Genomic DNA, 12,278 nt, shown 5'->3' with positions numbered 1-12,278 from the left:
AGCATGAATATCAGTGATATTTTGAGATATCTGCAGCAACTTTAATGTGACATGAATATATCTATTACTTCTATTCAAGACAAATTTCTATAAGCACCACATGTACTCACCATCAAATTGGTTTTAACTGATCAACACCTAAGTGCACATATAAGAATAACATTCATCAGGTGTCGGGCAGATTGGAGGGAGAAGGAGGGATGGGTATATACATACATAATGAGTGCAATGCGCACCGTCTGGGAGATGGACACGCTTGAAGCTCTGACTGGGGGGTGGGGTTGGCAAGGGCAATATATGTAACCTAAACATCTGTACCCCTATACTATGCTGAAATTAAAAAAAAAATTATAGCTGTTGCTTATAACTTCTGTGGTCTGTGGCATACCTTCACAATGGAAAGAAATGCTAACTTTCAGTTAGAAATTAAAGAAAATAAAGGTGTAATAATTTCCCTAACAAAGTTCATGGACCCCTGCAATTCTATGCATGGACCTCTAAATTTCCTGTGGACTCAGACTAAATATCCAGAGAAGTTGATGGTACACCATACATACTTCTTAAAATGCCTTATGTGTGTGAGGCACAGTAACAAGTGCTTCATGTTATCCTTGCAACATGCTATCAGAAAGAAATTGGTATAATGGGCATTGTTACTTACAAAATAAGAAAACTGAGGCTCAAAAAGTTTTATGTAACCTGCCTAGGGTCACATATATAATGAATGTCAGCTGCAGGATTAGAGTTAAATATCATATTCTAAAGCCTTTGCTTGCTTTTCCCACTGTGAAATACTACCTAGAGAATCAGCAGAATATTTTAAATAGGTGGTTAGAAGATAGACGCAGCCAGAGCAAGGAGTTGTTTTCAAGAGTAGGAGAAATAACAATCAGAAATGTGGGGCAGGACTGGACTTTGGAGGGCTCTAAAAAGCATGCACATATGCACAGAGAAATAAAGTAAATGTTTTGGAGAATACAAAAATAAGCCCATAGGGGGTGTGACAGTGAAAGCAATGTTTCAGAAAAAAATAATCTGATGGTAACAACTCATAGGATTGTAACAGTAAGGATTATTGTGATATTTTATCTCTCAATTATTTTGGAGTAAGTCTAAAATGACATTCTTGTTAAATATTTTATCTAAAATTAGTTGAACTCTTTTAATAATAATTTTCTGAAGGTGTTTTGAGATTTTTCCCCTCAAACTCTATTTTTAAATATAGCAAGACACACAAAACAATCTACTTACCAATACTTGTGCAACTTTCACCATCTACATCCAGCTTCCACCCTTCATAACATGAGCACTTGACTGTGTGCTTGTGCTGCTCACACACTTGACTGCACTTTAGATGATTGCTACAATAATCCACAATTTCACATGTTTTATTGTCTTTGTTGAGTTGAAGTCCTTCAGGGCAGGAACAGACAATTCCTCTTCCAGGAACAACAGAACAGTGGTTGCTACAGCCTCCGTTGTTCAAAGAACATTCATCTATAAAAAGAAGGGAACAAATTATAGGTCTTATTAATTGCTCTCCTCAGTGAAATACTAATCATTGAACTCAATTCTTACAGTTAGACCCAGGATATTATAAATAAATATAAGAAAGCCCTCTTTGGATGTTTTTTCCCCCCCAGGGGCCGGTATAGAAATGATGATAAAATTAATCCAATGATGAAATTTAATTCTATATGATAGGAATTGAGAATAGAACATATTCATTTCTAGAAAACTCTGGTGTATAGTTTGTTTTACCCCATATATGTAAAGTAAATTCAATGTTTCCATTATCACTGGAAAGATTAGGCTGAGCTTTTTATTAGCTGTGCAAAATCAGTTGTACAGATCTTCCAAAAAAGATGTGCACACATTGGTGATCTGAATATTTGACTTATGTCAATGTTAATCAATAAACAACTATATGCACATGCACATATATGCATATATATTCATAATATCTACTTATCTTTTCCTATATCTATAGTCTGATCTGTAGTTCTAATGCCAAATAGATTATTTTGTCCTTTACTGGCCTCAGGAATTTATTTTTAAGTTAGGTGAATTGTACATTGTGCCCTATATATTGGTTATTATGATTAATTCAGTGAGGCCATAGGAACAAAATAAACAATGCAATCATTCTACTTTATTACCAAATTTCAGGCTCCATAATGGTATAGAAAATGTCTTTTCTGTTTAACTGGGTAAACCCCACAGATAGCACAGTCTCTAACATTGAGTAAGCAGTTAAAAATATTTGGTGAATTAAAAAAAAAATCAGTAAAATTGTCTAAAATCATACAACTGCCACAAAACTGAGCCAATATTGTATACTTGGGAAAATTTCATATAACCTTAAAGAAAATAGTAGATAATTGTTTTTGCAACCACATTATTACCTACTATTGTATAGCATCAGGTACATAGTAATAAGGACAAAAGAAGTTTTGTTTTTATTTGCTTTAAAATGTTTTTTAGTTTTCAAAACTGATTATTTGTGTGTATTTTGACATATACTAAAAAGCCTGCTGTCTAATAATTGGTAGATATAGTAATATTTGCTTATATACTTCAAATATTTCCTGCTCTCTGAAAAATTATCCAGTTCAAAAATGGGCTGAAATGTAAGGCCTTTAAAAACATTTCCATATTTTTAAAAGTTCTATATGGGTCAATTCTTCTTCATATTATTTGTCACCATCAAGGAAGTTACAATAATAAGAAAAGGGAAATGATTGCATTAACTGTTTTCTCTTAGAATTCAATTCAAGTTTGCTATTATTTTAGAAGGAAAAAAACAGATTCATTTCTTGGTTCCTCCAAATATGTTTGTTCACCTGTAATCATAAGCATTTCAAAACAGCAGTTATTTCAAAGTATTTTCCCCATTTTAGTTCAATTGACATTCTTTTTCAAGAAAATTACTGTAAAGAAATGTCATCATGCCCAGCAGGTGAAAAAAAAAATTGTCACAATGCTTTTAGCTTATTTCAAATATCACTATTCTCTCAGTATTGAAATGTCTCTAATACTATCCGTGGAATTAAGTCACAAATTTTAGGTTAAAAACATTCACACCAAAATTTAAAATTAAATATATAAATTTAATGCCAATATTTGCCTAGCTAGTCCCTGCCAATTCTTCCTTTGTCCTAAACCTATCATTAATTCTGTAATTGCTTTTGAAGTTTTTTATTACCTCACAAATCCTCTCCTTGACCAAATTCTAGCCAGGCTCCTCTGAGTCCTCTTCTTCATCAGATCTCAACCCTGGCCTGACCTATAAAAACTGCAGACTCTCAGTACAAATGACTTCATCCATCCTCCCACCACACATACTAGGAGCCTTGAACAAACACTAGCATCCTGTATAACAGTTCAAGTCTATGTTCTTTGAAAGATCTCAGCTGCTTTAAAGTGCCTTCTTGAAAAAGCTCAATGCAGACAGAAGAATTTTCCAGCCAAAATCTGGTGATAGGCAAATAGGCTTCTGAATCCCCTCTTAGAGCAGTTACTTTAGAAAGCTCGAAATTATGAATCCTTTCTCTGCCCCTTTAGGATGTAAATCTTCTACCACCTAGAATTGTCTTCTCAAGGACCTGTGAGCTTTCTCTTTGAAGTACAAACATTCAGGAGGACAAGTCTCACTCTCCCTCTCAGCCCTGTGGGTGCCTTGCTCTGACTTGCTGCCACTGTCTTCTGTCATAAAGATCAGAAAACTTGTTTTCTCCTCCAGATAAGCACCAATGAACAAACCCCAATGGTCTAGACACATTGACCAACTTCCTTTAACACCCTTAGTGCCTTTGTCTTAACACACCTTAGCCTTTCAAAAGTTTCCAGTCTTATTTTTGGTGAAATTGAGTTCAGTTAACACTGGACATTCTTCCTTATCACAAGAATTATTACTGAATAAAATCTATACTTACTGCTTTTGCTAGTGTCCAACTTCGTTTACCTTTGACATACCCTTATAACAGGATTGGACACTTTATTTATAAGTGATTAAAGTCTCTTTTCATTTGTCTCTTAAGTGCATATCTCTTTTCTTTAGAAATCATTAAAAAATTCCCCTGAAAAAGTAATCTCTTCACTAGGATTAGAAGAATTATATCCTTGTGTTCTCCTTTTCCTTATATACATTGCATATAACCATAGAAAACACAATTTAATAAATAATTTGGATAGCATTTGGTTTAGATTTTCATTGTTCTAACTCTTCTACAACTTTACCTCTTAAAGTGCAGAGTGAAGTAGCCTATGTAGTTCACTACACTACAATGATACAATCAGAATAAAAATATTTTTGTATCTTCTGTGGCACTTCCACACCATCTTCCTTGTTACCTCTGTCAATTTCTATAATCTTTTAAAATGCTTGAGCAAAATTCCTTAGCTGGTGGATATAGTGGCGAGATAAATAAGGTATGATTTTTAATTTTGAAGTAGGCAAAGAAATGAATTCAGAAGGGATTTCCTCTTTCCTCTTTTATGTTCCCAATTTGGAAAGCGGGGAATAGAAAAATTCTCCACTGTGTCATCTTATTATTCTTTTCATTTTTCTCAATGAGCATGTTTTTTCTACTTTGCCTTTTATTTACTTCATTTAACTTGAGGGATGGGGAAAAGGTGGGAAAGCACTAATATTTTCCAATATTTGCTGTGCATCAGGTATTATTACCATGATTACTTGATAGCTATCATTGCCTCCATTTTTATGATGAGGAAACAGACATTTTAAGAAATTAAGTCACCTGCCTAGGTGACGTACTCAAAGTAATTAAAGAATACAATTTAAGCTTGTCAAAGTCTAGAGTCTTTCCATAATTACATACTTTCTCTTTTAAGAGTATTGACGCTTTCCTTCTTTTAGAATTATACTTACAACTTTCCTTAACAAGCCTCACATATAGTTGTTCTTAGACTCTCTCTCCAACCCATTCCATTACAAAGAACAAGCTGGGTGAGAAAGAAGTGAAGACAGAAAAATAAAGCCTGTAATCTTTTATTTGTAAATTTTTTGTTGTTTAATTTTTTGTCTGAATCTTTTGATTTAAATTTTATCCTCATTGAATGAAGACTTGCATTTGCTGTTTCAAGCTTATTTTATATAATCACAGACTTTTTGAAAGAAAGAACATTTTGCTACATAAATTTTGAAAGAATAACAGTCTTTTTTGCATCATTCAGTATGCTATTAATGCTCAATTGAGATCAAAATATGATAACTTTAGGCTTAAATGTAGCTGTCTTTCCTACTTTTAATCAGTCAGCTTTGTTATTTCCTCAAGTCATTTTCTCACAGCCTCGAGTCATCTCATTATTGTTCTTATCATTCTGTAAACTCTTCTTCATTACTCTATTGATGTCACCTTCAATATTATCTAGAAAACACACTTTTTAATATCTCCTTGCTAACTCTCTGATCTCCCCACAGAGAAAGAAATGTAATTTTATTTTATATATGCTGGTTGGCATAAGAGAGATGGCCAAAGTGATTTCAAAGCTTACTGAATCATTTTTTCTTGTATTTTTTTAATTTTAAAATATTATGAGGGTACAAATGTTTTTGACTACAAGGATCGCTTTTGTAAAGCTTAAGTCAGGGCTATAAGTGTGTCCATCACCCAGACAGTATTCAGTGTACCTGTGAGGTAGGTTTTCACCCATCATTTTAAATGGATAAAGTATACTAAACAAAGCTGTCATATGACTAAAAACTAGAGACAAAATTATATCAAATTGGGTAATATTCTATTGGTTTCATTATTCACTCTCTTCTTTTCCTCTTCCTAAAAACCATTTTCTATTGTAATGATTAGAAGGTATATCCAAATACACAGGGTGGTAGTAAGTTCCATCCCGTCAATCAGTAATAACAAGGTTTACCTGTTCTGAGTAACCCATTGACAACAAATAATCAGCTAAATTGTGCGAACAGCATTGACCATCCAGAAATCTAAATGATGAGTGTAGCTCTGCAATTGTTAAGTGAATTAGATACAGGTTAGCTTTTTTAGTGTTTTATTTTCAGAAATTCCTGATCATATTTAAAACAACTTTTTCCATGGATTTATAGTGCCTGAAAAATGTAGATAAGGATCAATGCTAGAACTTACATTAAAGAGAATGAATGGTTGGAATGAATGCTACTATAATAGGTAACAACAAGTGGACTCAAAGGTTATGTTAATAGTTTCCAGGGAGAAGCAAATGCAGTTAAATATGCAATACCACAAAGATCGCCTTCATCGGATCCATCAGGACAATCCCTTTGTCCGTTGCAGAGCTTTTCTGGCTGCAGGCAGACTGAAGTATCGTTAGCACAAGGGTACTTGGGTGGTCCACACAAGAAACTGTCACAGTCATCTTCATCTGATTGATCCTCACAATCAATATCTCCATCACATACCCATGCTTTGTTGATGCATCTCCCTTAAGAAAACAGAAACAGCATGCATTTGATTTTTGTAATTAGGTCACTGTAATGAGTAGCCATTATTGTCATTACTGTCTTCAGTCGGAGGCAGAATTACTTGTCTTTTTAGCAAGAAATCTATTTGCTGATAATTCGAGAGTGTGGTTTTTTTTGTTTTTTTGGTTTTTTTTTTTTAATGACAGCATTTGAATACTTCTTGCCCTGGTTGTTAAAGGGCTGTTAGTGTTTAAGCCTTGATATTTTCTTTACTTCAAGTTATTGTCCTGCTGTATTTAAAAAGATTTTTTTCTCTGACTAATTGAAAGTTTAATTACAATACTTTCAAATGCAAACTTTAAAGATACATTTATATATCAGAGCCTTTCAGAGTCCTAAATTTAGGGAAATTCTATCCCTGCCTGTCAGAAACCTTAATTTAGGCAAATGCCTCATTTTAGCAGAGGTTATTCTTCTATTTACATTTTAACATCAACTCCTCAACTTCTCATTCTAGACATATGTACATGCCCTTTCATAAAAGAATATCAAACGTTATTAAACATCTTGATAGCTAACATATACACGGACAGAATTTATAGAAATGTGGTTTTTTATTGTCTTTAAAAGAAAAAAAAATAAAGTGATGATTTTTTTGTGTATGTTATTTTTAGAGACAGGGCCTCCCTCTTGCTCAGGCTGGTATCAAACTCCTGGGTTCAAGCAACTGTCCCACCTCAGCCTCCCAAAGAGCTAGGATTACACCACACATGAGCCACTGTGCCCAGCCAAAATGACAATTGTTTAGCTAGAATGTTTCCAAAGTAGCAGTGTAAAACCCATAGAAAACAATGGTCATTGTTGTCTATGTAAACCTTTTTTCACTGCAGATTATTCCTCCTTTTCACATTGTTTTCAATTTTCTCCTAATTAATTAATTATCTTTTCTGGATTATACAATGTTCAGGTGTAAGGTGAATTAAAAAATGTATCTAAAGATAAATACTATTAATAGTTATTAGCTAACAACATACCAGCATCTCACATAATGAATGGGGTAAATAAAGGAAAATGGAAAATATTAGATTATATATGTCTGAGTCATTACATATTTAAATGTCTTCGTAGATCATAGAGAAAGCCAAATTTTAAAATACTAAAATATAGGTGCAAAAATGTTTCATTTACAGAAAAATATTTATAATTCTCTACAACATTATAATCCAAATCAAAAAAACATACACATGATCAGCTGTGTAGTTTCTAAAAACAGTTGATGATATTCAACATAAGTTATTGATAAAAATACTCTTAAAATAAATATTGACAGAAGCTTCACTAATAGATTTGATATAAATGGAGAACCATTAAAACATTTGCCTTAATATCACGAATAAAACTAATAATGTTCTGGAAATACCATCTAAGATAATTAGATAACAGAAAGAAATGATGTATACCATTAGAAAAGAGTATCATTACATGCAGTTAATATAATCATATAACTATAAAATAAATCACTACAACAAACTAAGAACTCAAAAAATAGGTAGTTAATTTCAAAATTATATAAAAATCAATAGATTTCATGTGTACAAAGAGCATATAATACAAAAAAGGCCAATTAAAAATTCCATCACAAAACAAAATATTTTGGGCTACACTGCATAGGAGGAACTGTATAATATTTTGATGAATAAAATTCAAAATTCTACAAGGAATCTCAAAGGAAGCCTTGAAAAAAAGATATTGTTTGGTCTTGGAAGGGATGACTTGTTACTGTAAGGACAATCATTTTCCCTAAATTAATATAATACTTTCAAGATAGTAACAATATTAAGCAACTCTACAAGCTTATCCTAAACTTAAGAAAATAAAACTGCAAAAATCATTAGGAATCTTAAAAGAAAAAAGCAAACTAATCTTGATTAATGGGAACTATGTGTGCTAAATATTTAGAAGTAGTTTAAAGTAACAGTAGTTAAAATATTTTAATAAAAAGATATCAATAAACATATTAATCATAAAATAGCATAAGACATTGGAAATAGGTCCATTTATGTATAGTTTTAATATACAAAAAAGTGGGCAATTCAAATAGTAGAGAAAAAATTAATTACAAAATTAGTGATGTAGGATCACTCCTTAGCTGTCTGGAGGAAAAACAATAAAGCTGAATCTCTATTTGACTTCTTACACCATGATAAATTCTAGATGGATCAAAGAGGTAAGCATTTTAAATAATTATGATAAAATAGAACCATTAAACTTAATTCTATAATATATTTTATTCCATATTGCTATAATAAAATCCACAAAGTCAGTGGACAGTACATAGAATATTTAATTATATATGATGAAAAAGCCATATTTTTAAAAAATACGAAGAATTCTTTCAAATCAATAATATAATGATCAATAATCTAATACAAGTGGAAGATTCACAATGAAATAGTAATAACTTACAAAGATAAGATGTTCAAAATCTCTTCCAATTAAAAAAAGTAACCTAAAACAACAATTTGATATCATTTCTTTTCTATTAGACAGATCAAGGTAAAAAAGTTGGTTAATACAAAGATAGATTTGACAAGGGTATAAGAAATACACAAGTGTTGGGGGGGCTATAATTGGGATAATTTCTTTTTAGGTCAATGTTGAAAAATACAGCAAATGAAAATGCATCAACTCTTCACCACAGTAATTCTAATCTTAGAATTTTTTTTCATTAATGTATTCGTACAAATGCACAAAGATGTACATGCAAGGATATGTATTGCTGCTTTGTATCTACAGGGTGTCCCAAAGGTCACCATACACAGGGAAAATGGGAAATTGTAGCTAAACGTACCTTTATTTACAAAATATTCATCACAAAATTTTGCAAAATTTTTCCTTTGTATGGAGCTTTTGTGATACCCTGTACTAGGGAAAGACTGGTAACAATTTGAATCATCATTGCAAAACCGGTGACATCAATTACAATGCGTCCGCACATTGAAATTATACACTTGAGTGAAAAAGAATGAGGCAATCTGCGTAAGTTAATGAAAAACAACCTCCAAAATATGTTAATTTTAAAAAGGCATGGAACCAAGTGTATGTAGCTTTTCTTATATGCTCAAAAGGATTTATCTATTTATCAATATCTATGACCATATTTCCATACATTTATCAGTGTAAGTACATGGATAGGCTTGTCTGTAAATGAATTCTTTCTTGAGGGCTACACAAAAACTATTTTAAAATGATTGCCTCTGGAGTGGGAGAATGAGGAATTGAAAACCTGTATTAGGAGGGAGATGGACTTTTCATCATTGAATACTCTTGTTCTAATTTATTTTTCTTCTCTAATATATCTGCATAATTTTTCAAAAATATAATGGCTCATTTTTAAAAAATGTTGATGAAATATACACACATATATTTCATATGAAGTCTGGTAGATTCAACAGATACATTATAAAAATTGTATGTTGAGGTTACTCTGCGACTTACAGTTTCCTAGGGGCTTTAGGACATATAAGTAAGCAATAAAGTATGGTCCCTGTCACCAAGGAGCTTATAATCTAGTAAGCAAGATAAGATCAGTACACAATATATAATTGTAGTTTAAAATAGGGCATCCTATATTTCAGTATTAAATTGTATGGAGTCATCTGTAAGTATAATAGAATGGAGAGTCCAAGAATAATATAATAATTTTCATTTTTAGTTTGGTTTATCAAGATGGAACTTCCTTTCTTTCCCAGACATCACTAATCCATTTTGACATTCTTACCCATTGACTCCAGAATGACCTTAGAATTATTTCAACAAATTCATCCATAAATCACTATCAGATTTTTAGAAACCGAATACTACAGTAAAGCTATTTGCCATCTGTGACTCAAATACTGCCTGGAAAAGGTAAAGAAAAATTCATTTGTTTTAAATTCCTGTTTAAGTCCAGTGTTTCTTTCTTTATTTTCTGCTTGGATGATCGGTCCAGTTCTGTCAGTGTGGTGTTAAAGTCCCGACAATTACAGTATCTCTTTGCTTAGATCTAGCAGTCTTTGCTTTCTGAATCTGGGCACTCCTGTGTTAGGAGCATAAATATTGAGAATTGTTAAGTCTTGTTGAATTGCTCCCTTTATCATTATATAATGACCATCTTTGTCTTTCTTTATTATTGTTAATTTAAAGTCAATTTTATCTGATACGAGAATGGTTACACCTCCTCTCTTTTGGTTTCCATGTGAGTGGAATATTTTTTTTCATCCTTACTCATTGAGCCTATGTGCATCCTTGTGGTTTAAATGTGTCTTCTGGAGACAGAAGATACTTTGGTTGTGTTTTTCATCCATTCAGCCAGCCTATGTCTTTTGAGTGGCACATTCAAATTGTTAACATTAAGAGATAGAATTGATAGGTGGGATGCTGTTCTGTTCATTATGCTGGGTAGTACCTTGTTGCTTTGTTTCCCTTCTTGTGCTATTGTTTTATAACAGTTATGAGCTTTAGATTTTTTTTGGTAATTTTATACTCATGGGTATCGATTGTACTGAGTTGTGTATAACGCAGTTCTGAGTATTTCCTGCAGGGCAGGTCTGGTCATGACAAATTCTCTCAGTGTTTGCTTGTCTGAAACAGTTAATTTCTCCACCAATTACAAGCTGGCAGTTGTTCTGTTTAAGAAGATTGAAGGTGGGGCCCAATTCACTTCTGGCTTGTAAGGTTTCCACTGAGAAGTTTGCTGTTAGCCTGATGGGTTTTCATTTGCAGGTGAGTTGTTGCTTACATCTAGCTGCTTGTAAAATTTTCTCCTTCATTTTGACTGTGGCCAGGTTGATTACTATGTGTCTTGTAGATGTCCTATTTGCTATGAATCTTCACAGTGTTTGGTGACCATCTTGTATCTGGATGACTGTATCTCTGGTGATACTGGGGGAGTTTTCCTCAATAATTCCCTCAAATAGATTTTCCATGCTTTAAGCTCTTTCTTCTTCTCCCTGAGGGTACATATAATTTGCATGTTACTTCACTTCAATTGTCCCATATCTCTCTGAGCAGTTGTTCCACCTTTTTTGTTCTCTTTTCTGCCTCCTCAAATGACTGGGTTAGCTCGAGAGCCTTGTCTTCTCTTTTAAATTCCCTAAAAGACTGTTTAATTTCTTTGAGCTCTATTATATACTTCCTTATGTTTTCTAGCTCTTTAGTGACTTTTTCTTTAATTTCCTGAAGTATTTTTTGGCTTCTTTTGTTGGTTTTCAAATTTCTCTTCAATTCCATTCATCTTAATTTGCCATCCATACTCTGAATTCCATTTCTGTCATTTATACAATTTCCTTGTAGGTTGGCTTTGCTATTGTGGCTCCATTGTGATCCCTTGTGGATATCAAACTGTTTTAATTTTTCATGTTGTCAATGTTCTTTCACAGAACATTTTACCCCCAAACTACTAAATATACATACTTCTCACCAGCAAATGAAACATTTTTAAAGATTTATCATATTTTAGGCCACAAAATATGGCTCAACAAATTCAAAAAAATAGAAATCATACCATGTATCTTCTTAGACTACAGTGGAATAAAATTAGAAATAAACTCCAAGAGTAACACTCAATTCTACACAAAGTCATGGAAATTAAACAACATACTGTTGAATGATCATTGGGTAAATAATGAAAGTAAGATGGAAATCTAAAAAGTCCTTGAACTGAATGACAGAGGGGACACAGGCTATCAAAATCTATGGGATTGAGCAAAAGCAATCGTATGGGGAAAATTCATAGCCTTAAATGCTCACATCAAAAAGACAGAAAGATCACAAATTAACAATGTAATGACACATCTCAAGAACTAGAAAAGAAAGA

General features: G+C 32.6%; 1 protein-coding gene across 1 annotated transcript in view; it reads right to left on the bottom strand.

Moving 5' to 3' along the window:
• Nucleotides 1-12,278, bottom strand: part of LRP1B (LDL receptor related protein 1B) — a 1,757,623-nt gene that overhangs the window by 623,110 nt on the left and 1,122,235 nt on the right. Inside the window, exons 22-23 of the mRNA XM_045559136.1 lie at nt 6,241-6,441; nt 1,252-1,497 (exon numbers count right to left, since the gene is read on the bottom strand). Of these exons, the coding sequence (XP_045415092.1) occupies nt 1,252-1,497; nt 6,241-6,441 (447 nt within the window). The remainder of the gene's footprint in view (nt 1-1,251; nt 1,498-6,240; nt 6,442-12,278) is intronic.

This window comes from Lemur catta, chromosome 8 (assembly GCF_020740605.2).
Source record: "Lemur catta isolate mLemCat1 chromosome 8, mLemCat1.pri, whole genome shotgun sequence".
NCBI classification, from domain to species: domain Eukaryota; kingdom Metazoa; phylum Chordata; class Mammalia; order Primates; family Lemuridae; genus Lemur; species Lemur catta.
The sequence above is the reverse complement of the archived record's forward strand: the minus strand, read 5'-3'. Positions and strand labels throughout refer to the sequence as shown.